The sequence below is a fragment of the Clavispora lusitaniae genome, assembly GCF_014636115.1.
Source record: "Clavispora lusitaniae strain FDAARGOS_655 chromosome Unknown tig00000187_pilon, whole genome shotgun sequence".
Lineage (NCBI taxonomy): Eukaryota > Fungi > Ascomycota > Pichiomycetes > Serinales > Metschnikowiaceae > Clavispora > Clavispora lusitaniae.
In genome coordinates, this window is record NW_027093980.1 from 554,351 (window position 1) to 578,897 (window position 24,547).

Genomic DNA, 24,547 nt, shown 5'->3' on the forward strand with positions numbered 1-24,547 from the left:
ATTAAAAAGTAGCTGTAGTAATCGAGTGAACGACACAAAAAGAAGGGACTATTCCTGAGTTGAACTTGATTAGTAAGTTATCGTAAAAGTTTTTGAGCATGACTTAGTTATGGGGGAAGCCAAAGTGTTATGCGCACGACCTACGATTATATGTTCGTGAAGGTTCGGTCTGTTCGGCCTGTTCGGTGTTAGTGAAGAAAATAGTATTAGGGTACATATGTGCAAACAATTATATAGATAGAAGCGTCAGATATAGCTATGGTTTATTTCTTCTGAACCAGCTAGAAAAAATCTCGGATTTGCGGCGGACATGCTTTTTCTCTTTGTCAACATCCATTTTACCATCATGCTTGGCATCCTTCCGCAGTGTTAATGATTTCTGAGGAGAACGGATAGAAAGATTATGGCTCTCAGGTGGGGATATAGGGTGATTCCGAGTCGACGGCAGCGTTGATAACTTTCCACTACCTAAGGACTTCAGTCCAAAATCGCCAGATTCAAGACTCGTATTGCTCAAGGGAAGGGTAGCATCCATTGACTTTTCCACATGGATCGCAATAGGTGCCCTCAAGTTTTCCCCAGAGCCTTTGCTTGTCAAGGACAGTTCCACATTGGATATCACAGATGAATGGTCAGTCAAACCATCGCCAGTAGGATCCACAGTGGACGAAAAATCAGAAACCATGCTCGAGGGAGAATGGAGATCCAATTTCGGAACATGTACATCGGTCAATAATTTTGGTTTTACCGCTGTAGGCTGTTCGACAGTTTTGGTGGCCACCTTTGCGGAAATGTTGACGGCATGTTCCACTGTAACCAGAGCCCGGCCATTTTCCTGCAGCGGCAAGACTTTGTTGCTTGAATGGATAGGAGATGAGCTTTGTTTCATATCACGTTTACCACGAGCATCAATGAAGCGCAAGGGAACAGAACGCTTTGCGTTGGACCTAAGGCTTGGAAAACTTGAAGAATGGCCAAGAGATTTTGAGTCGTCCTTAGAGTAATTGCCGTCAACGTATGTAGGAAGCACATGCACACTTTCGGTGGAGGAGTTCTTTAATGCACTCGAGATTTTGTAAGACTGGTCATAAAATGATTGGTATCTTGTCGCTTTTGCACTGGAGCGCTTGGATGTTGGAGTTCCCGCGTTGGTAAATATAAAAGAGGTATTTGAGTCCTTAGAAGAGTTAGACGGGGTCTTCTCAATTAAAGATGAAGAAAATGTTCGCTGGGTTATGAAAGTACCTGAAGGAAGACTCGAGTTTGAGGAGTTTGCAGACTGAGTTTGATATACGCCCTGAAATGTTTCTTGTGGGTTGATAAAGACATCGTGTTCAACAAGATGCGGTGTGCTGTGACGATGTGCAACTTCTGGAGCCTCAGTGAGAGTTTCATCTTCTGGTTGTCTTGAATCTTCAAAGTCATCTTCTTCTTTGATTGCATCAGCCACTAGTTCTCTCAACGGTTGTTTAGGGTATGTGGGCCCACAGAATGGAGATGTTGAGAGACTACCTTGCTTTGTGATTCGAGGGGGAGATGTAAGTTCAGAATAGTCTTTCACGTGTAAATCCAGCCCCCGAATCTCCCTATCGACTCGATCTTCAGCATACAAAATTTCATCTAAATCGATCACCGCGTTGGGAATGTTATGACTATCCAAGACAGTCTCTTCAGTCAAGAACATCCGAGGAGTGTTCGCAGAAGTCATTGATCCTGATTTCTTATTTCTAAGGCGAATAGGGGAGTTCAAGTTTGAAGGGCTGTTGTTGAAGCAGCGTGGTGAAAGTGGCATTAGCTTCGGAGTGGTTGGAGCAGAAACCTCTTTTGGTGTCCCAGGAATTGAAGGAAAATGGAACTCTTCGCTTTCGGGCTTATTAGTAAAGTCTTCTTTATTTGAAAATTGAAAATGCTTATCAAGCATTTGATCATCCAAACTGCCAATCCGCGAATGAGAAGAATTCACTGCAAACAGACTCAGATACAGCCTTTGATGTAGCGGAGAAACCTCAGTGGGGAAGTGCGGATTGGAGGAAGTTGACGTGTGTCTGTAGCCTTGAGACAACGGGGGAGGGGGTGAAAGTATGCCTAGACTAGCAACGTCAAAGTCCCCAGACATTGCTGCAGACCGCTTGTGTCGATGGAAACGTTTTCCGCCCAGAGCAGATGGGACAGACAAATGGGATGCTGGCGGGAGGGAAGTCATTATTATCATGTGAGGTTGGTTGGAAAGTAATAAATCAGTGTTATACTGAGGATGTGGGACGTGAATATAGGGTTCGTGAAAGGAAGGAAAGGAACGAAATGAAAGTTGCTTCGATGCTAATGATGGTGATGAACAAAAGACGGACGGAAATGGATGTTCGATTATTGAAGATAAGTTTCCGGAAGCTCAGGAAAGAAATCAAAAATCGAGCGTGAAGAGAAGACAACGCTGTAAGGAACGGACGCTAACAATTGTAGCAAATAGCAGCCAAGAATGCAAAGATCAGGGCGACAAGATAGAAAATAATTACCCGTTATGGGATGGAGGCGAGGGTCCAGAAAACCGGAGGATGAAGCTTTATCCCCGGACCTGTTAGACCAAGAGTAAGGAAAAAAAAAAGCTGGTTGGCAGTTGATGGTCTTCCAGGTTCTGAAAATTCAGATTCCCGAATGAAGTGTAGCGTAAAGCAAAAGAAGCTCTGAAAACGGGAAAAACAAAAGCAAATGAGGTATACAGACCAACAAAATTCTCAGAGGAACAGGGTGCGTATGCATTACGTCGGTCACGTTAATATGAGAATTTCCTCATCCGTTTAAAAGTGAGATGAACACGAAACACGCTGCCATAACGTTGTAAAACACACAATGACTTAACTTAGCTCCAAAATCTAGTGCCTACATTGGAACTGGACAATAGCAAGTAAGAGTACTTTGGTGTATCATCTGAATGCGAGAAGTGAAGAGTCGTGTACACTAAGCAGTGGTTACACGATAGTAGAGTGTGCACCCTGACATCGTAAGGGGTAAAATTCAAAAGAAAAAAAAAAGTGCATGTACGATAATCGGAAGCGCTGGAATTGAAGATGAATTGGTCGTTAATGATCAATCTTCGGTTGTGTCATATACGCACAGCACTGGTGCTCCTAACCATTTTCCTTCTTTTAGGCCATTATTTTCTGGTATATAGAGCTCTTCTTTCTATTCAGAGCACATTAGCCAAATTAAATTTGACCAATTCGCAATTAAAGTAAAAAAAAAGAGAGGAAAAAGAGCGAAGCATATGGTTATGAAGATTTAAACCATGGAGCAAATGGTACTATTTTTAACAGTAAATATCTTGATACTGAGCCCATCTGGTCTTAATCCAATCCAAACGATTGCGAATATCTGAAGAGAGTTTTTGGGACATTTGTGGCAAGTAATACTCACAGCACTGTAATGTGAAGCTTGAGTCATTTCTGTCGTTTGCTTGAAAATTTTTTGCGCTTTGGTTTGAATAATTTTGGTTGAGGTTGTGAACAATTCTACATTCGGTGCACACTTCTCAAAATTGTAACGGTGCGTTTCTCTTTGCGGAAAAAATCTTCTCCACCAACTGCTCTTGCATCTTCCCCTCCTTCAACGTTTTTCACGTGCTGAGCCATCTACCCGTTGGAAAAATATTCAACCCCCCTACGTTAAACTTTCGGCAAGTGCTCCTTTCTTTGATTGCCCTTGACGATTGTACAAGTGGAGTACACACAGGAACAACAACGAACATGCAGCCTCTGCATTATATATACACGATTGTCATCGAAAGTACGTTTTTTCCTACACAATAAATGCATTCCCCATACACTCTCGCTGATATGAATTCGACATGAAATTATGCTCACTTCTTGTGCTTTTTAGCAATCCGTTTCAAGGCACGCTGTTCGTTCTTCATCACACCATCAACCATCTTATATTTACCCTTGACGCCTCTTGGTCTTCCGCTCAATCCTTTATTGCTGCCCGATGCAACCACAAGTGTAGTCTTAGGTTTGACCTTTTGCTTCTTTGTCAACTTGCGCATCAATCTCAGAATCTCTTCTGCCTTGTCTCTCTCACTCTTGGCGCCGTCCTCATTGATCATATCAGACTTCTTCTTGATTTTCTCGAGTCTGCGCAATGCTCTCATCTTCTTTCTGCCTTGGGCTTCCAACACCTTCTTGATCGGTCTTGCATTTAACTCCTTCTGCTTTTCTCTGATAGCCGCAGCAGCTTCTTTTGTGATTGGTTTTGTGATTTTCGAGTGCTTCTTTTCATCCTCCATAAACCACTCTGGCAAGTTGTCTCTGTCTCTGAAAGAGTATTTGTTAATACCTTCATTAATTAAATCATTCTTGTTCATCTGGCCTAGGGCGACCTGGTGCGCTAAAGTCATGGCCTCAACTGTGCTTAACTCGACTCTTTCCTTGTGAGACTGAGCTTTAGAGAGCTGGCGTCCGATACTCTCCTCCTCGGAGTCGTATTCGGAGTCCATCTCTTCCTCTGGCTGAGCCTCGACGATTTCAAAGTCAGACTCAGACTCCGCGCCAGAATCTTCCTTCTCGACTTCTTCTCTGCTTCTCTTAACTGGGAGTTGCTGCTGCTTTCCATTGGCTTGAGGCTCCTGTGGCGTGATCGCTTCTAGGAGGTCTTCATCTTTCAAGTCCCCAAACACAGAATTGGATGCGAAAAACATCTTTGCATTCTTGGACAAATCCTCTTTATGTTTCTTTTCGTACATAGCACGAATTTCCTCTTCATCATCGGATTCTTCATCAGAGTCGACATCCATCTCATAATCTTTCTCCATTCCATTTTCTTCACTCTCTTCTCCAGATTGAATGCCATCCCAAGCTTCATCGTCAGCATCACCTCTAGCAAGCTTGGCTCTATAGTTGGCATCTTTCTCAGCTCTTGTCTTTTTGTACTCTTGGTACATACCATCTAATTGGGCCTCCAAGTTATCGAGCTCCTCCTCGGAATCCACTTCGTGGCTTTCTTCACCTGAATCGATTTCGGTACCTTTCGCTCTTTCTTCCTCGGTAAACACCATTCTCTTCTTACCTTTGGCAAGATCTTCGATTTGGCCAGTTTTTTCTGCTGATTTGATGTTGAATAATGACTCAGCTCCTGATTGACCTGCTTCAATACCGATACTCATATCGGTAAGCATACTCATTTGGACACGCTTGATTTCTTTTTGCTTTAGTTCATTGGCACGTTTCTTCTCTCTTCTCTTCTTCTGCTTTTGTTTTTCTGTCAACTGCTCGAGTTCCTTGGTTATTTGCTCTTCTTCGGTAATTGGCTCCACCTCAATTTCGGGCTTCTCTTCTTCTTGATCGTCGAGACCCAAAAGTGCTCTAGCTTCTTTTCTAAACTTTAAGATTAGCTTAAAATCCTTCTTACCCAAGACTCTCAAATCTTTGATACACTCGCGGAATTCGGGAGTACAATGTCTCAACTTGCGCAACATTTTCCATTCTTTGTCATCCTTTGGTGGCTCCGTAAGTTTATTCAAAGAACCCAATGTGTTGATTGGCTCTTCATCACGGACGAAATCGGCCAACGGCATCTCTTTGTACAATAAGTAGTCACCTTCTTCATAACCTTGTCTCTTTCTAGTGTGTTTTTCCGGGTTGAAAACTTTGGCTTCGTTGTTGGTATTCTCTGTAGGCAACTCTTCGAACACTTCTTTTGGATCTAACAAACGTGGGTCCATTTTCTTGGGAGCTTTGAAACCTTTGCACACCACGAAAATTTCAGCAGAAACATTACGCGAGGCAGGTGGTTTTGTTGCCTCGACTTTGTCAAACAACTGCTGAAACACCCACATCAAGTTATTGTAGTCTTTCGATCTGAACACTTTTGTGACAAAGGTTCCGCCTTGAGTCAAGTTTTCACAAGCCAATTTCAAAGCTTTCAAAACCAACTGCGATTGTGTGAATGCATCCTGGACCCATCCCAAACCCACATTTGGAGCACCGTCATGAAGAACAGTATCGGCTTTCCATGTTTTCAAATGTCCTCTGAGTTTGGATCTGCAATCTTCTGTCGTGATATCAGATTGGAAAGTGATGCAGTTGGGGAGCGGCTTGATAGGCACAATATCAACACCAATGATCAACGAGTTTATAGGACATAAGTTGGAGGCAACTTGACACCACGAACCTGGTGCAGCACACAAGTCGATAACCACTTTGGATTTTTCCAAGAAATGGCCGTACTTCTCGTTTATCTGAATGATTTTGAAGGAAGAACGAGCTCTATAGCCCTTCTCCTTGGCCAAGTAATAGTATCTATCTAAACGACCCTTGCTATTTTTCTTTTGTGTTTTACCCATGCTATGTAGAAGATACTTAAGGAAAGACCGATGAGATGAGGAAGAAAAAAATCCAAACCTTCTGCGCTGTAGCTAGCGCACGTGACCACATCGATAGACACGCCGGCACATGCGCATTTATCTACATCATCACATTATCTGTTTCTTCACAATTGCCATTCTTCAATTTCCGCTTTGTTTTGCTCCTGGTCAACAAGCGGATCATCCAATGTATTGAGATTTTTGTCGTTGCAAAGAACACATTCTTTGAGCAAAATCGCATCGAGCTCGGCTTTATCTGCCACCGTAGAAGTTTGTCTAAAGGCTTGAAACATCTTCTTGAAACGATAATCTCCCTTCAGCTTCAAGTAAAAGCGAACGACACAGTCTTTGTGAAAGCAATGATGGCAATTCGGAAATACAATAAAATTTCTGTCGACCAATAGATTCTTGCAGAGCGAACAAGATTCTCCTGGCTCGATTATCGTGTAGATTGTTCCATTTTTTTCTTTGAGAGCAGAGTCTTGGATTTGCTTTTTCAAGTTTTCTGCAATATCAGCCGACTCTTGCATTTCCAAAGAAAGCTGGTTGATGGAGTTGTTGTATAAATTCAAGGAATTGACAATCTCCTCCTTGAAGTTACTAATAGTAATGCTGGATGGGAATAAAGGAAGCAAGTCCTTCAAAGAGAGAACTGGAGCTCTTTCCTTACCAGAAAAGGATAACAGAAGCAAATAGTGTAAAACTTTGCTTAAACCCAAAGCTTCCGCATCATCTTTATTGTTCCCGTTCACTGAGTTCACAAGACTCGATGTGATAGATTGCACAGTATCTTTTTTGGTTTCTTTCGGTGGCGGGAGCGACTCCAAATTAGCCGCATCAAGAACTTCCACTTTCTCTCCATTACAGACTTTTTCAATCAAAAAGGTGGCGTACGTCATCCATAGCTTTTTCCTCATAGCAAAATGTTCATCTTCTAATTTTATTGTCGTCACCCGAACCCCATTTTCAGACTCTTCAAAGGCAGACGATGAACCATTTTCATCTTGAAAGATACTATTGTCGTATTGCTTCAAAACGTACTCAGCAAGAGACGAGAGGTTGTTATCTAACGCAAGCTTCAATGCCGCGTCATAAAGCTCCATATCATTGATGAGAATTAATACAGCAGGTTGATATCTTTTGAACCTCAAACACAATCTCAACAAAAATCCAGGATCATATGGAGCCCGTTTCCGCGAGTTGGATTGTGTTTCGCTAATTATGTGTTGCAACGTTTTTGTGATGACTTTTGTCACAGCCTGTTGTTCATCTTCTTGAGAGGGATAGGAAATAAGCAAAGTCAAGTAGTAGTTCACAACAGTGGGATTTCGTACGCTCTTTTCGTTAATGAGCTTCAGGAGGAAATGAATGCTGGGATTTTGTGCATAATTAACGGTATTACCACTTTTGTTGTAGCTAAGGATAGCAGGAAGAAGCCGTTCGTAATCCAATGTTGGAAGCTTCAACCACAATTCAACAGTCTCACGTGGACTGTTGATAAGAAATGCTGTCGAAGAGCTGTAGATGATTTCAGATGCCTTTGGTCTATCTTTTGTGTACATCTTAACCAAAACCTTTAATGCATCCAGCCAGTGTTCTTCGTCCATATGCTGGTTGAGTATAAATTCGTAATCCTCGAGGATGTCGGCAAAGAAGAGCAGTTTTTGAGAGAAGTCCATATCAGTAAGGATTTGATAGATGGTTTTAGAATCGACCACTTTGCAGTTTGTACTCAAAAAGTCGTCAAGTTGATCATTCAACTCCTGTGAAAAATCTCTAGCAGGCAGCTCATGAGCGCCATTTGCCATATGTTCTCCATAGACTTTTGCGTCTGATTGTAATCTTGCTTCACGATCAACAGCTTGGATCAATTCCACATAAATCCTTACAATCCAACTCGAGAGAACAACCATTCGCAATTTATTATGTTCAACTTCCTTCGCATTCTTGAACTTGACTTTCAAGTATTCGACCAATAGAATATTGGACAGGATTGAGTTTTCAGGACTAGAGTGCATGTTCAAAAGCATTAAGCACACCTTCTCAAACGGTTCTTGCAGAGCCGAGAGAATGCGGATCCCCTTAACTTGATTTTCAAACAGACCATCTGAGGATTCACTGTTGTAGGTTTCAACGCCGAATCCTCCCTTCTGTAGTAGGTCATATCCTTGTTTGACCATAACGACATTTTTCTTAAACCAAGTACTGGAGTTTTGATCACTTGCATCTAGCAAGCGAAGAGCTCTTTCGTAGTCTCCAATCTGGTAGTAGTTGTACCAGACAGAGACAGATTCGTTGGTGATGGAAAGCTCAAAGATTTCATTAGATGTGTAAAGCCAATGGGTGTTTCCGATAGGATCAGATACAATCCCTAGAGGTTTTGTTCCTTGTGTGAAAGTTGGTAGATTCTTGACAACCGGAGACTGTGATGTGAGCTTGTTCACAATAATAAGCGAGTCACGTTTGCTTGACATGAAAATGAGATGATGGGCAGAAGAGATAAAGGAATTCTCTGAGTTTAAAATGCCTCCCTCTCCAACATTCAATTTTTCTGTATTGGATAGTTGCAATTCCTCGTCATTTGAGTATATATCAAGGGTCTCAGGCACCACTATGTAATAGTTCTGTCCGCGTGAAAGAAAAACGGTGTTGGCGTCTTGTGGCGCTGTAGACAAGATTGTGGGCTCCTGACGGAAATCCCTTGTGATTTCAGCAAGAACAAACTCGAAGCAGTCCCACACTAGAAGCTGTCCATCCACGAACAACTGGATCTGACTGTTATTGTTAGCAACAGACAAGCCGAAGATCTGGCCCTTGGTCTTATAGACGTTCTTGACGTACTTGTCGTCTCTCTTCAGGCCTTGCGTAGCTGGTTCATGTGATTTGATCATAGCCACAAAGACATTGCCATCTTTCGTCGCAATGAGAAAATCGCCAGTGGAGCTCGTGTCTGGCAGCTCTGAGAAGACAACAAAACGAGCCTGGAGACCTTTGAAGCGCGGCAAGCTCTTGAACTTGGAGTATGAAATATGCAAGTGGAAATACTGTGTGTTGTTAACCTGGATAATCAAGAACTGGCCGCTTGGGTGAAGCCAAGCATTCGTCACAGACGATTCGGGCGAACCTGGAAGATCTATCTCCGCAACATCAAAGGGATGGCTCAAGTCTATACGATAGACTATCGTTGAGGTGAAAATGTACATGACATTGTTCGAAACAAGCAATTGGCGCAAGCCATTTCGAAGGTCAAACTGCAATTGCACTTTCTCGAGGTCAAATTTGGGCTGCTCGAAATGCAAAATCGCCTGCTCCTGCTCGAAGCTGGACGGCTTCGTCGATGTCACAGAGTCAGACCCAATGGACTTGACTATGTTTAGAGAGTCTGTATCCATCCTTGTTTGGGGCAATCGAAAACCCAGTGAAGCTTATCAAAAGGTGGTGTGTGGTGCACGGATGTACACATAAACACCATGATGACTAGGAATACAAAAACCAAAGGACAAAAATCAGCAAGTGAAAAACAGAAGGTGCTGGGAATTCTCCAAGCTTACCTTTATTCTATCTTTTAGCTGCTCCTGAAAGTGTATTCAAAAAGAAAAAAAAAAAACTAAAAATATAAAATAAAAAGGAAAAGCGACAAACAATTTTGCAATCAGAATATTCCCGAAGTTGCAGCGTTCCAGGACCACTTTGATGTGACTTTACTCATACTAAAAATTTATTACTGTCGTTGAGTTTTCCACACTAGTAGATGGCACTTCCAAGTTCCATTGCGGACTTTCAATGTGGTACTCTTGTCTGTGTAGAAAATCGAGCCACGTTTCTCTTTTACATGTCTCATTTTTCTCTCCTTACAGTTCTTTCTAGTTTCAACTATTTAACTTTTTTACCTTTTTCCGTTCCAGCACTTACCATCTTAACCTCGTAAGCCCTCTCTTGCCATTCTGTTAATTCGACCCCATTCTGTCCGCAGTAGAGTAGTGTATATACCAAGTTTTCCGCACCGCCCCCATAATTCGAACATGATAAAGCATGACATCTATCACTCCATCAGCAAAGTAGAAAAAGGCCGCAGAATACAAAAAGCCATTGCTGGATTTGAAGTGAAGTTCGAGAATTATCTGCAAAACAGCGATTGATCAACATGAACGTGTTGAAGTTACAAAAGAAGTATCCTGGCTTGGATCAGTCGGACATCTTCAGCATCATTGAGGATTTCAGAAACATCGACTTGGACGAAAAGGGGTGGGTCGAGAAGAAAGATGTCATCAATTCGGTTTCGCTGAAGGGCGAGTTCACCTACGACCAAGCCAGAGAAACCTTGAAGCAGGTTGATGTGGATGCTTCGGGCCATGTGGAATTGGACGATTATGTGCAATTGATGGCCAAATTGAAAGGCGCCGATGGCGCAGCTCCAGCACCTGCTCCCAAGCCGTTTGGAAAAACTGCTGGAGCTTCGGGTGATGCGCCTGTTAACCGGAACAGAGTGGTTTCGGGTACAGCACCAATTGCTACCGCAAACACATCCCACAAGACGTACATAGGGGGCAAAACCGACGGTACCACCCACACCATCAACGATGAAGAGCGGACTGAGTTCACGCGTCACATCAATTCCGTTCTTGCCGGTGATCCGCACATTGGAGACAGGTTACCTTTTGACACAGAAACATTCCAGATCTTCGATGAGTGTCGTGATGGTTTGGTCTTATCCAAGTTGATCAATGACTCTGTTCCCGACACCATCGATACACGTGTGTTGAACGTTCCTTCGGTCAAGAAAAAGACACTCAATAACTTTCAAATGTCGGAAAATGCCAACATTGTCATCAACTCGGCCAAGGCCATTGGCTGTGTGGTGGTCAACGTCCACTCTGAAGACATTATTGACGGTAAAGAACACTTGATTTTGGGTTTGATCTGGCAAATCATTCGCCGTGGTTTGTTGTCGAAAGTGGACATCAAACTTCACCCTGAATTGTACCGCTTGTTGGAAGACGATGAAACACTTGAGCAATTCTTGAGATTGCCACCTGAAAAGATCTTGTTGCGCTGGTTCAACTACCACTTAAAGAACGCTGGCTGGGAAAGAAGAGTATCTAACTTCTCCAGCGACATCAGTGACGGAGAAAACTACACCGTTTTGTTGAACCAGTTGCAACCAGCCCACTGTGACTTGTCGCCTTTGCAGACACGGGACTTGTTGCAACGTGCGGAGCAGGTATTGGAAAATGCCGACAAGATTGGCGTGCGTAAATACTTGACTCCTACCGCTTTAGTGGCAGGAAACCCCAAGTTGAACCTTGCGTTCGTCGCTCACTTGTTCAACACTTACCCTGGGTTGGATCCAATTGAGGAGAACGAGAAGCCAGAGATTGAGGAGTTTGACGCGGAGGGAGAGAGAGAAGCCAGAGTTTTCACCTTGTGGTTGAACTCCTTGGACGTGGACCCACCGATTGTTTCCTTGTTTGAAGACTTGAAGGACGGTTTGGTTCTTTTACAAGCATACGACAAGGTTTTGCCCGGCAGTGTTTCGTGGAAGCATGTCAACAAGAAGCCAGCCAACGGTAACGAGCTCTCGCGTTTCAAGGCGTTGGAAAACACAAACTACGGTGTCGAAATTGGAAAAGCCAACCAGTTTTCCTTGGTTGGTATCGATGGCTCGGACATTGTCGACGGTAACAAATTGTTGACATTGGGCCTTGTGTGGCAATTGATGAGAAGAAACATCGTCAACACATTGTCGAGCTTAGGAAACGGTAAACATCTCTCGGACAGCGACATCTTGAAGTGGGCCAATGCGCAGGTGGCCAAGGGCGGCCGCAGCAGCCCAATCAGATCGTTCAAGGACTCTTCTTTGTCGAGCGGTGTGTACTTGTTGGACGTTTTGAACGGCATCAAGCCTGGCTACGTGGACTACGACTTGGTTTACCAGGGCAACATCGGCGAAGAAGAGAAGTACGCCAATGCCAGGTTGGCCATTTCCATTGCCAGAAAGCTTGGTGCTTTGATCTGGTTGGTTCCAGAGGATATCAACGAGGTGAGAAGCCGGTTGATTTTGTCTTTCGTGGGCAGTTTGATGAGTGTGGCGCAGTGAGTGTGCACGACGAAAAGCAACGATGTATTTTTATTTTAGCCAATGTACTCGTCGGTGAAAACAGGGCAGGTACTGATGTTTCTGAAGATTAGATTTAGACAAATCTGTAGAGCATATGTGAAGGTCTGGGTTCACACCCGTGCACCAGCGCGCACTGTCCAATAAAAGTTTTAGCATTATCGAATACAACCTCAGGAATCTCTTCAGCATGACCAAGCCCATTTTCCCCTTCACCGAGGCAAACAGCAAGCGTGTTGCGTCCTTGTTCAGACAAGCGTTGAGAACCGCCTTTGACTCGTCGCTCAAATTCGACGCCTACAGAAGAGAAACCATCAAAATCAGATCGCAGTTCGAAGCCAACAAACACATTTCCGACCCCAATGAATTGGAGAGTGTAATCCAGCAGGCAAAGGCGAAATTGGCCGAGTACGCCCACCCAGATCCATATATTCCACCTTGCAGACCGGGCGGAACCAAGTACGAGAGAAACATTCCTTTGGCCAAGGAGCCGGTTGTTCCAGGCGACTGGTAGAGACGAAGTGTGGTTTATGTATTCATTATTCAAAACTTGCATATGGAGCTAATACAGTTTCACGAGGAAAAGTGTAGAGGGAACGAGAAATCTGTAGATCTGGTAAATGTTAAGGCTGTGGGGCTGATAAGGGCTGAATGAAATGACCATGACTGGTTTTCAGTGACTGAGATTAACAAGTCATTGAACGGCTTTTCGTCTCAGGAACATCCAACTAATTCAAAGCTGCTTCATGTTTCATGATTGGTTTTCCATTGCGGCTTTAGACACTGAGAGATGTACCAAAAAATACTTGAGTTTGTTTATTGAGCTACCTATCTCCCAAGATGAAGCATATGAAGTTGAAAGTTATTTTTCGTCCACTGGGGGACAGTTCAAAGTAGGCAATTAGAATGAAGTCGCATCTCATTGACTATATCATGAACGATGTGGTATTCAAGTCACTTTCAATTGTGTACTGTCACTTATGCCAAACTGATAAGAAAGAACCAATGGAACACTATTGCAATAACATGAGAGTCAACGAGGAAACTGTGTTTTGTATTCGCCAAACAGAAACAGGCTGAAACAAATTGAGCTGCTGGCCATCAGATTCTTCAGTTAAGCTTGCGATAATCAGTATATCGCTTCAAAAGTTTGATTAGCGTAATTACAGGTGGTTCCAGTGGTGGCAATCTAATCTACAAATCATATAATCAAGTATGCAAAGGATGTAGATACTTGTACTAAAACTTATCATTTAGGGAAGAATTAAAGTGATAAAAACTGTCGTAAACACTGCACCTCATATTCGTGGAATTTGATGCAAATAAACCCTAATACCTTCATCAATTGGGCTAAAATGCCCTAAATGTCTCCAAAGTTTAGTCTTCACGGACTTCTTCAATCAATCACCCGAGCAAAAGAAATAATTCCGTTATCGATCGTGTTACATTAAATCATTGACTAATTTAAGGGAGACGTTGTTCTTTTTTTTTGTTTTTATTATTTTTTTTATTCTAATATCTTTTTTTTCTTTTTATTTTTTTGGCGAATTTGTATCTCTGCTTCTGATTGTAATTTCTGTGTTTTCCCAATTAGGCGAGCCTGAACTTTGTGCTGCAAAACGCATTCTCCAAAGTACAGCAGCACATATATATACGAACTTCCCTTTTCACTCATTTTCTTCATTTCAATTCTTTTTCGATTTCTTTATATCACTCTGTCTTTTCATTCTTGTTATCTATTTTCCTAGTCATGGCCACTATCCTCAGCAATCTCGAAGCATACTTGCAAAAAGCTAATGACGAGCTTCTCCAAAAAACCTTCCATTTTAAAAATAAAGCCAACATCTCAAAAGTACTCTCCCCTAGCGTCACTGTCGGTAGTTATCCCGTCACAATTGACCTTTCGGAGAGATTGGGCGAAATTCTTGGTCGGTTTCTAGCTACATACGGAAACCCAATAAGAGAATTCCTTGGTGGAAAGTCTCTTCTCCATTTTGAGACTCCTTTACTTATTCTCAAGCAGACTGACGAAAGTTTTCAGCTATTGTTGGGCGCTCGCATATACCATCATGAGGCTAGGGCGCTTCTCGCTCTTCTGCTGTTTATCTTCCTTCTCGTCATTTCTTGGAAGGTTGTTGCGTACTTTCTTTGGAATTCATGCGAGGAAATCATAGATTTGTACTCGCACTTAAGCCCTTCGGAGCTTTCTGTTCTGGAGGAGTCTTCTGATGTCGATTCTGCGTTCGGTTCTCGCTCACTGGTTTCTCAAGAAGACCTTTATGATACGGATCAAGGAAGCAGGAAGCTTTTTTTGAAATGCTTTGGAAAGAAGGATGTCAGGGTTGTGTCTCCCGCTTCATCTGGAGCTACCGTTGTGGTGGAAGAGATGGAAAGCACTCTTTTGAAGTCTCGTCCACTTGGACATGCTAAGAAAAACCATCTGTTTATGGTAAGCAAAGAATATCTCATGTTGCTAATCCCTGGTATTGACTCCTGGTTGAAACAAATCCCTTCGAATTCTTCCACGTCGGATATCTTTCTCAGCTTATCACGCATCTCTAATAGCTTAAACAACGAGGCAAAACCTGAATTTCATCCACAAGATCTTCACTTACTCAGGTTTTTCTTGTCCACAGACTACATTGGAACTAACGACGGTATTAAGAATAGGATTTCAAGCGTGACTTCGCAGATGACGCAAAACCCAAGAATCCTTATTGATTCATGGGAAAGTCCGACTTCTGATGCAGGCACCAGTCTTGAGATGATGCTCCTTGCAACCGCAATTGCCGTGTTTGATGTATACAGTGGCTTTAGTCTCAATCTGATGAACGAGATTCTTAGTTCATTAATGCGTCTCAGCAGAGATAACACAATTGTTTCTTCTTTTGCTGCCGATTCTTTCTGTGTAATCATGGCATCTTCATCGGAAAATCTTTATGAAAGCCTCTTTAATTCTGTTTCACAGAGTACTGATAATCTTGGCTTGCCACTATTACTCCGATCGCTTTCCTTCTACGTGATGGTTAACAAGCTGCACATCACTTCTCAGCTTAAGACAGCTCCCACTACAAGCAAACTTCAATATCCCGTGATAAAACTTCTCATGCATTCAGTTCCACTTTTCCAAAAATATCCGTATCACTTTCAGGAAATTTTTCATATGGGAGAAAGCATCACACCTCTTGATGAGATGGTGACGCTATACAATGTGGTGGTGGATGCATTTTTGAATGATGAGGTACCACCTCCTATTCAGCTTGAACTTCTGGAGTTGATTGTCTCTAAACTTTATGGAATTCTCAGAGAGAAATTCAAGGCTGGAGAAATATGTGCGCCGAACATCAAAGGCATGGGTGCAAATTAGAGCGCGATGGCATTCAAGATTGTTGTGTGCACGTGATGCTGAAATTTTCAGTTTCTGGGAGTGCTCATCTCATCTAGATTTGTAGAACAGAGATTTATCATTTATTAGAATGCCGAGATCAAAACGTTCCAAGCTCGTCACTTTGGCGCAAACAGACAAAAAGGGAAAGGAAAACAAGGCTCGCATATTTGATGAGGTTAGAGAAGCTCTTGATGAATTCAAATACGTGTGGGTTTTACAATTAGATGATGTGAGAACTCCAGTTTTGCAAGATATCAGATCCGACTGGGTTGGTTCCAAATTGATGTTGGGAAAGAGAAGAGTTTTGGAAAAAGCTCTTGGTGATACTCCTGCCGAGGAATACAAAGACAACTTGCACAAATTGGCCAAACTTTGTTCTGGTGTTTCCGGATTGTTGTTCACAAACGAAACACCTGAAACTGTGGAGGCATATTTCAACGCCTACACCAAGGCCGATTACTGCAGAGCCAAGTCAAAGGCCCCTATTGACTTTACAATTCCAGAGGGTATTGTTTACTCCAGAGGCGGGCAGATTCCTATTGAGGAGGATGTTCCAATGTCGCACTCCTTGGAGGAGACCTTGAGAAACAAGTACAAGATCCCAACGAAGATCAAGTCGGGAAAGATTTTCATCAACGAGCCATTTGTTGTCTGCACCAAGGGAGACACGTTGGACGTGACGCAAGCGTTGATTTTGAAGCAATTCGGTGTCGCTGCTTCGGAGTTCAAGGTCAAGATGATTGCTTACTACGATGGCGAATCTTGTGAAGTCAAGAAGTTTTAAGGTGCTTTGTCCCTACTGCATGACACTATCTCTTCTGTACATTAATTTCCCTAACCGCAAAAATATTCCCCAGCTCGTATGGTGAATAGATACTATCCAAGTGAATCACTTTATATTTTGTAGCCCAAGTTATTTCTCTGCTGTGCCAAGCTGGCATTGCACGAAAAATAATCTCGCAGTAACTTGCCCGATATTCTTTAGACTGTAGATGTTGAGCTTGGGCACCTCAAAAGAACATCCTCGAGTGACGACGAATTTTTCCGAATTCAACGTCACCTCCACTAATCCTTTAGCCACGTGGAATATAAACAGCGACTCGCCGGCTGTTCGTAGACTTTTAAATCCCTCCACTGGAAACTCCAAAAGACCAGCCGCTATCATATCGGAATCGGCGTCGAAAAGCGGGGCAACTTTGAAGTTTTCCACCACTTGCAGGCCCTTATTAGATGGAGGTGGTTGTTGGAACTCTCCTCCATCTGGCGTCCACGCTACGACTCTCTCGACTTTTGTATCTTCGCTCAAGAATACCTCAGCCTCCAACGATTTTTTCTTGAACCACTCAGAGCCCTCGATTTCCGGGTCTGACTCGTAATCGTACGTCTCTGGCTTGGGCTTTGGTTTCCTTCCCCTGGTAGCTGTTCCGTTTTTAGGAGGACGGCCACGGCGCGCTGGAATCTTTTTCTTTTGTGGCTCTGGAATGTGGACTACCTCCCGAATTTCTTGAAGGGGAACTTTGCGGATGTCGCTTATAAGCGTGCTGTCCGGGTCGCCGTTTGCTTCGTTCGCCCGCGAATACACAATGCGCTCATTGCGCCAGTATGCCAACGGGGCAATTTTCGTCCTCTTCGATCTTCGAAGGCCTTCTGGTGGTGGAGAGGGAAGAGGAGACGGCTGCACAATTACCTCGTTGGGTTGTGACGATTTGTAGGTACTCTGCGTGCTTTGTGAAGGCTGTGTGTCATTAAAGTCTGAGTCAAAAGTGTCGTCGCCGTCACTTGAAGGGAGTTCTGGTTCTGGTTCCAGAGAACCATCATCCGCGTCCCTTTCTGGAGCGCTTCTGCGCTTCTGGCGCTTAAGTGCCATGTTTTTCGTAAGAGCAGATAAGCTTTTTCTTGGTCGAGAAGTTTCCACAGGCTCAGCTGTGCTTTCTTTTTCATCTTGATTATCGTCAAACTGCGATGGGTCATCAAACTGAGATGGATCGGACGGCTCGTCAAGTTGGGAAGGATCGTCAAAGTGAGAAGGATCTTCAAGTTGGGAAGGATCTGGGGGATCAAAGTCAGTGGCATTGTAACCATAGTCCAGGTCTGACTGTTCTGACAGTTCCTTTCCTGCTTTGAGATCTGTAGCGACTGGTTTCTCTGCCTCGTGTTTCGTCAAGGACAGGAGCGGGATTGGCGAGAGCGTCATGCTATCGTGCAACTCGTCGTCCAGAATGTCAAAGTCGAAAGTCTCTTTTGTCGTTTGTTTTTTCTCCGGCGTTTTCGTCCTCTCTCTCGGTGGAAGTACAGACCGGGGCCTCGTTTCTGGCCGTTGCTGCTTGGGCCGCCTTCTTCCCACGCCCAACGTTCTCCGAGACGCCAGCACAGCATCTTGCTTGGAGGTTTTGATCGGTCTCGCAGGGTGCGCTGAATCGCTGTTTTCCGGCGCAGTGGAGTCGTTGAAAAAGTCGTCGAGATCGTCCATGTTGTATTTGTCTTTGGCGACATTTTCCCGAGGCTTCCACCCTGTTTTGCGCGCTTGGGCGCCAAGGCGTAGCAAATCCATGAGAATAGGAACGATAACAAAAAACGCGGAGCGCGACTTGTGCGCGTAAAAGTTTATGTTTCTCTACGCATTATCAACACTTTTTCCAGGGCCGAAGAACAGACGCAAATAAAGGGAAAAACGCTAGTGTTTCACTTTGTCGTTCCGGAACTGCTTGAAACCAATGTAGGGTAAAACTGATTTTGTTCAGTAGTGTGAAATAAAACTTTAGAAGTACGTTGCAGGGAATTGGGCTAGGTAGGCAAAGTGTCCTTGTATCAATCCTAGAAATATAGAAGCACTGTAATTCTTGTTATTGATATTAGGTCTACCTACAGGAGAACCTGGAGGTATTCCAGGCCCTGGTTATGGTAACTTCTAGATAAGCTTTGTCGTATGAGATAAACCCTAATTACTGACTAGTCTATAAGAAGCCTGGCTTCCCGTCGTAGAAGCCAAGAACCAAGAAGTTCGGACTAGTATACACTGCCAATTGTATTCAGAACCTAACAGTTGAAGTTTAAGTACATCAGAATGTACCTTTTTTCAAATTTTCATGAAAACTTTACGGGGTATTCATTGGAAATGGCACAGAAAATAAGAAAATTCAATAAGTCCTAACTTCTGTGGTCCACATTTTGTTGTAGGCGATCAGAGTAGCTGCATAGGGTAACCCTGATATATACTCCTTGATGGCCTGATTTCCAATGGTATTGGATTTTTTTTAACCTTTTGATGTTTTTGAGTATTTTGGTGCGTTTGCATTTTATCAAGAAATCCGCAAACAGTGAAGCAAATGCGATCAAAAGTAACTACTTTTCTTTTCTCCAATTCCATTACCGATTCACTTTAATTGCAAGTAACAAACCTTTTTATTTCATATATTCACATTTTAGTTCAATCACTCTTAATCATTCCCGTGAGCTACATTCTACCTTGTTTTACTGTAAGTTCATTAAGTCTATAAGCTTCATCCTGTAAAGCAGCGAGCACCAGGCCCACATATTTTCTGTTCATAAGATGGAAAGTCTGTATGAAATAGTATAGTCGTCCAAACAAAGAGACCTCTCAATATTCGAACACCATACCAAGTGCAAAAACCCAGTACCCAATTTAGCAATTGTCTTCAACATGCATGCTAGAGAGAGTGGTTCCCAACTAGATATCGCCTATATCTCAGCAGTAAGCTCGTATGTGAGCACAAGACCGTCAGAATAGACCACATAAAGGTGGAACCGCGGATACTCCGAGCTGGGCGAAGTGTTTCGGCAACAAAGGCCTATGAGAGTACGTAAACTGTGTTCGGCCACCACAAGGCTGAGGGCATTCGGAAAAACGTGTTCCTGTCGCATACCGTAAAGACCACGGTGTTGGCAGAGCCGCATTATAGACACCAAGCCCGACTGCGAAGCAGCGACAAAGCACAGAAGATCAGGGATGAGGAGTGTAATCAGAAGCCGGTCACACCAGCGTGTGTCCTCGTTTTGCGGAATGTCAAGGGTGAAGAGCCGTTTGGTTGCTGCATGGCAGAAGAGAGAATCCTCCCGCATGAGCCCAAGCCGAGTGTCTGTAGAAATCGCAATAAAAACGTCATCTGGGGAGTCTGTGACAGAGTACTTGGATGAAGTTCCGATGTTGCGACACTGAAGTTCATAGGCCATACGCATGTGGTTGTAGTCAACTTGGGCGTCGACAAGTTTGGCCTCGGTGTCATCTGGGGAGAAGGTGAGAACTGGCGAACCAAAAAACTGCCAGCGGGCAGCGCCTCCGACATGAGATGTCGTTACTGGATCAGCAGTCATATTCACTATACGCAGCTCAGCAAGAATATGGGACATTTCTGTTTCCTCAACGATAGACGGATCACCAGTCATTGCCCGGAGAGATTGGACGGGCTTGAAGTAACGTGCAGCAATGGGCTTGCATGTCCAGCCGTCCGCAGGTAGCTGTGTTTGGCGGATGAGTTTGGGCGTGGAAAAAAAGACCGTCAGTTCAACATTGGAGAACAGAGGGTCATGAGAGTCTTGACTTGTGGTGCTTTCACCGTGGTTATCAGGGCCACGTTCGACGTCTTCAGTTTCGTTTCCTTCACTCTCACTCTCATCAACCTTCTTCCGCTCGAACCCAAACTCCAAAATCACCAACTCTCCCAGAATAGACGTTGCACACACTTTCACCCGATGCTTTCCCTCGTGAATGCGATACTTCACTACCGACACATCTGGGATATTGTGCAGAAGAGCCTCCATCGAAACATGCGCAAACTTCCCATTGCCCTCGGAGTAGAGTAGCGTCACTTTCTGCGAGTTGGCCGAAACCACAACCACATGGTGCAAAGAGCCGTGTTCATCGCACGCAGATGCAAAGTCTAGGCCCCAGGCCGACGCATCCACCTGTAAAGAGAAATCCGGTGCAAGCCGCAAGCCAAAGAGCCTTCCAGATTTGTTTCGCTCCATCTCGCGATAGAGCGTTTTGGCGTTCCACACTAGCACAGATCCGTCATCCACACAAACACCCACAGCAGGCCCGTCGACCCATGAGGAGCAGACTTTGAGCGCATTGATTGTATGGGGGAAATGGGGCCAGGTCAGAATGACCCGGGCCGCCGTGGACGTGAACGCAGGTCGAGTATCAAAGCGGAGACGTGGACTCTTATTGGGCATGTGGAGATGGTCTAGGTCGTACATCATTATCTCGGAGCAGCAGGCCACCACAAGCATGTTTTCAAGGACGCCGGCCAAGTTATTTTTGTAGCGCCGTGACGATTCCAAGCCGTGCACAAGAGTAGCGCCCACAGGCACAAGCCGAACCAGATCACGGAACTTGGCTGCGGGCGGAAGAGCGACAAGCCGCATTGCGTCTCCGGGCACAAGGCGCGAGAGCGCCGGGCGGTAGGGGTCGTAGACGCCGCCGTTTCCGGAATCGTGGGATTCGTGGAAACTGGAGTCTTGAGAGTGAGAAGAGTGAGAAGAGTAAGAAGAGTGAGACGGAGAATGAGACGGAGAGTGAGACGGAGAGTGAGAAGTGGAATCGTCATCAACGCTCGTGTTGTCACTCTGCAGACATTGACTTGCGCTCTGGCCAATGGCACTCTGGTTCTCGGACTCGATTGCACTCTGGTTCTCAAACTCAATGGCACTCTGGTTCTCATACTCAATGGCACTCGAATTGTGTGCATCTGTCAACGGCTCTTGGCCAAAAATCTCCCGGCGTGTGAGGGAGTCATGCTGTTCCCAGCGGCGGGCGAGATCAGCGACAACTTGGCGCATGTCTGTGCGCTCTGAGTTGTTGGAGTAGCGGCGGTCGCTGGCTACGGCAGGCGGGCCCGAGAGGTCAAAGGAGAGGTCCGCATCTGGGGACGACAACTGGTCATTGTCCAAATGTCGCAGTCTGTTTTGCAAAAGGCCTCTGTACTCTAGAAGACGGAGAAAGAGCAGAAACGTGTGGACCATGAGGAGAAGCTGGGATCGGCGCGAGATCGGCTTGGGTGCCAATAGGCGGAAAAACAGTGCGGAAACTCAACGGCGCGATCGATCAGGCGGAGAAAATTGGCAAGGAATGTTTTGGACGCTTAACGTGTAGATTGATTATTAGTGCCTAGTAATATTCGGATGGCAAGGATAAATGTTTGCCTGACAATGTTGGACTGGGACTGAATGGTAAATGATCATACGAAGTTGATGGAACGTCATTGAATAGATTTCGACTTGAAAAGTATCTTTAGGTTTGCCATCACAGATTAATGCTTATCAATGATTGCTGGATAACTTCGATCAGGACACTTCAGAACATGTGTAGGCCAATTGAGCCACTCGAGTTGAACTGAGAGTGGGTGACCGGTCCGAATTGGCCTCCTATTTTGTAGATCGCCGTCTTACACGACATTATTAAAGAAAGAATGGTCACATTAACTTGAGAAGAATAGTAGCACAGAAGGCAAAAAAACAATTTTGTGACCAGACACTTTACACCGACATTAATCACCGACCTTTAAGATCACCGACATACAATCACCGACATACAATCACCGACCTTTAACATCACCGACACTTTAACACCCAGCACGACCTGCCGATCTGCAATAAATTGCAAGAGGAACAGTATTCGTACAATATTCGTACAAATATCCAGTCACTCAGCGACCGACCTTCGGTCAGTCGATAAATTCGAAAGTCACTCAGCGACACTGACCTTCGGTCAGGTCGGTAATAGTCTACGACCCATCACCAAATGGTCGATATCAAGCCGACCGGACGCTTTTCTGATCGGAGCCATCCATGCAATTGTGCGCAGACACAAAAAGCACCAAAAGGTGTAGGACATGGGCATCCAGGCAGAGCGAAAACATGCGGTCTGCCCGACTGCAATCAAAACATATAATTACCAGCGGATCTGGCACTGTGCCTTGCCACCAATGAAGTTTTTGCACCCAGCAAAGTTAGTTCTTGTGGCACTGCTTGTCGCCCTTGCGCTCGCCCTGGAACCAGCCGCGCAAGCTGATTCGGCCCAACTACAAGAGCAAGCACCACAACCGGTCGAGGCAAACCAGCACGGACAGAAAGAACAGCCGAGGTCTGTCGACAGTCATGCCGAATTCAGTCAGGCCGAATTGTCCAGTGTGGAATTTTCCAGTCAGGACCTTTCCAGTCAGGACCTTTCCAGTCTGGACCTTTCCAGTCAGGCGGCCGACGCTTTTCGCGCCGCGTCGCAGCTCCATGCGCTCTCGCGCGACCCCGAGCCCGACGGCCAGACGTATCTCATCCGGGGCCTCGAGGACTTCCGCCACAAGAGCGTGGCCGAGTTGCTCCGCAACAAGGAAAACAGCTTCCGCATCAGCAAAACGTCTCGCATCGTCTACTACGACACCGACGCCGACACGTGGTATCTCCACCATTTTCTCCGGCGCAATCGCACCGTTTCTTCTCTGGCTCCAGACACGCCCGTCCGCGTGCCCGTGTCGTCGTGTATCGACATGACGCAGAGCCTGGGCGGCTACATCTCGCCCAACGTGGAGGTGACGGTTTCGGTGAGCCGCGGGCTTCTGATTCTGGCCGGTCTCGGCGGCTTGGTCGACACAAACACCGGCGCCGCGTTGGCGCAGGCGGTGTCGTTTTCGGGCGCCGTCACCTGCAACGTTCCCGGCGGCCACTATGCGCAGATGTTTGTGCGGCCCTACTACCACGAGGTGCCGCGCGGGCGCCGGGTGCCGGTGCAGTACCACCGCAAGGTCGGCCTAGTGGAGAGCGGCGAGTGGGAGGAGACGGAGCCGTTCCGCGAGTTGGTGGTGCGCGCGCCCTTGGTCGAATGTGCGGTGGGCGGGCGCGAGGTGTGCGCGCAGTGATGGAGGTGGAGGAGTTGGAAATTAGGTTGGAGGAATTGGAAATTAGGTTGGGGGGAGTTGGAAATTAGGCGTTGGAGGGAGTTGGAGTTGGAGTTGGAGTTGGAGTTGGAGTTGGAGTTGGAGGGAATTGGAGTTGCCGTTGGGAGGGAGTTGGAGAGGTGTGAAGATGGGTCTATTTTGTTTGCTCGCTTCAATAAATCAATGCTAACAGAGTCGTAAGCTGAATGAAGATACATGATCTCTGCGAGTGGTGATCCAGTAGTTGTATTATTATGGAAACTACAAATTCTAGCATTTAACGAAGACCAATCCTACAAAGCATCTTGTTCCCGTAATGTCTGTATGTTGCCAATTGTATTCCTACATTGTGATTCTGTATCCACTTGCTTGGTCTTCTAGCCAATTAGAATTTCAGATACCACAATGAAATAACTCCAACGCTCCTGTCAGTGATGCGTGGTATGGAAGGAACTACCATTCATACAATCAGATTCCGTAACTAGAAGTGTAGATAAGAACAATACAAAAGAGAGTGTTCAGTCATTGATCAGATTCCCTTATCAAAGGGAAGTCTAGCATACTAGGCTACCTATAAACCATATTTTAGATAAAGTTATCCACTCTCTATCTAGCTGGTCCTTTATAGGTAACATATGGAAATCCCAAAGGGGATATGCCCGAAGGTGCATGAAGATGCTCTTAGAGGTCATGTGAAGACCAGTGGTGTCTAGTGCTCTGCACTGCTCTAAGATGACAATAGAGGATCTACCAAAGGTAAATAAACAAATAACTCAACATACCAGAAATTAATCCGTCTGCTC

The 24,547-nt window shown here is 44.9% G+C and overlaps 10 protein-coding genes across 10 annotated transcripts; 4 read left to right on the forward strand and 6 right to left on the reverse strand. All coding sequences in view use genetic code 12, as the record gives it.

Annotated features, from left to right (window-relative positions):
- Positions 1 to 256: 256 nt before the first annotated feature.
- FOB63_004253 (uncharacterized protein) lies at positions 257 to 2,212 on the reverse strand (the record flags this gene model as incomplete). The annotated part of the gene is made up of 1 exon (XM_002614900.2): positions 257 to 2,212. The coding sequence occupies one exon, from the start codon at positions 2,210 to 2,212 to the stop codon at positions 257 to 259; it is 1,956 nt and encodes a 651-aa protein (XP_002614946.2).
- Positions 2,213 to 3,853: 1,641 nt separating this feature from the next.
- SPB1 (27S pre-rRNA (guanosine2922-2'-O)-methyltransferase) lies at positions 3,854 to 6,331 on the reverse strand (the record flags this gene model as incomplete). Its single annotated transcript, XM_002614899.1, has 1 exon — positions 3,854 to 6,331. One exon carries the CDS (start codon positions 6,329 to 6,331, stop codon positions 3,854 to 3,856), a length of 2,478 nt encoding a protein of 825 aa, XP_002614945.1.
- Positions 6,332 to 6,477: 146 nt separating this feature from the next.
- On the reverse strand, positions 6,478 to 9,744 carry FOB63_004255 (uncharacterized protein; the record flags this gene model as incomplete). Its single annotated transcript, XM_002614898.1, has 1 exon — positions 6,478 to 9,744. The coding sequence occupies one exon, from the start codon at positions 9,742 to 9,744 to the stop codon at positions 6,478 to 6,480; it is 3,267 nt and encodes a 1,088-aa protein (XP_002614944.1).
- A 752-nt stretch (positions 9,745 to 10,496) lies between these two features.
- SAC6 (fimbrin) lies at positions 10,497 to 12,449 on the forward strand (the record flags this gene model as incomplete). The annotated part of the gene is made up of 1 exon (XM_002614897.1): positions 10,497 to 12,449. The coding sequence occupies one exon, from the start codon at positions 10,497 to 10,499 to the stop codon at positions 12,447 to 12,449; it is 1,953 nt and encodes a 650-aa protein (XP_002614943.1).
- A 94-nt stretch (positions 12,450 to 12,543) lies between these two features.
- Positions 12,544 to 13,023, reverse strand: FOB63_004257 (uncharacterized protein; the record flags this gene model as incomplete). The annotated part of the gene is made up of 1 exon (XM_002614895.1): positions 12,544 to 13,023. The coding sequence occupies one exon, from the start codon at positions 13,021 to 13,023 to the stop codon at positions 12,544 to 12,546; it is 480 nt and encodes a 159-aa protein (XP_002614941.1).
- A 1,194-nt stretch (positions 13,024 to 14,217) lies between these two features.
- On the forward strand, positions 14,218 to 15,834 carry FOB63_004258 (uncharacterized protein; the record flags this gene model as incomplete). The annotated part of the gene is made up of 1 exon (XM_002614894.1): positions 14,218 to 15,834. The coding sequence occupies one exon, from the start codon at positions 14,218 to 14,220 to the stop codon at positions 15,832 to 15,834; it is 1,617 nt and encodes a 538-aa protein (XP_002614940.1).
- A 109-nt stretch (positions 15,835 to 15,943) lies between these two features.
- MRT4 (Mrt4p) lies at positions 15,944 to 16,639 on the forward strand (the record flags this gene model as incomplete). The annotated part of the gene is made up of 1 exon (XM_002614893.1): positions 15,944 to 16,639. The coding sequence occupies one exon, from the start codon at positions 15,944 to 15,946 to the stop codon at positions 16,637 to 16,639; it is 696 nt and encodes a 231-aa protein (XP_002614939.1).
- Positions 16,640 to 16,768: 129 nt separating this feature from the next.
- MIF2 (Mif2p) lies at positions 16,769 to 18,406 on the reverse strand (the record flags this gene model as incomplete). The annotated part of the gene is made up of 1 exon (XM_002614892.1): positions 16,769 to 18,406. One exon carries the CDS (start codon positions 18,404 to 18,406, stop codon positions 16,769 to 16,771), a length of 1,638 nt encoding a protein of 545 aa, XP_002614938.1.
- A 1,148-nt stretch (positions 18,407 to 19,554) lies between these two features.
- FOB63_004261 (uncharacterized protein) lies at positions 19,555 to 21,837 on the reverse strand (the record flags this gene model as incomplete). Its single annotated transcript, XM_002614891.1, has 1 exon — positions 19,555 to 21,837. The coding sequence occupies one exon, from the start codon at positions 21,835 to 21,837 to the stop codon at positions 19,555 to 19,557; it is 2,283 nt and encodes a 760-aa protein (XP_002614937.1).
- Positions 21,838 to 22,799: 962 nt separating this feature from the next.
- Positions 22,800 to 23,726, forward strand: FOB63_004262 (uncharacterized protein; the record flags this gene model as incomplete). The annotated part of the gene is made up of 1 exon (XM_002614890.2): positions 22,800 to 23,726. The coding sequence occupies one exon, from the start codon at positions 22,800 to 22,802 to the stop codon at positions 23,724 to 23,726; it is 927 nt and encodes a 308-aa protein (XP_002614936.2).
- Between the last annotated feature and the right edge of the window lie 821 nt (positions 23,727 to 24,547).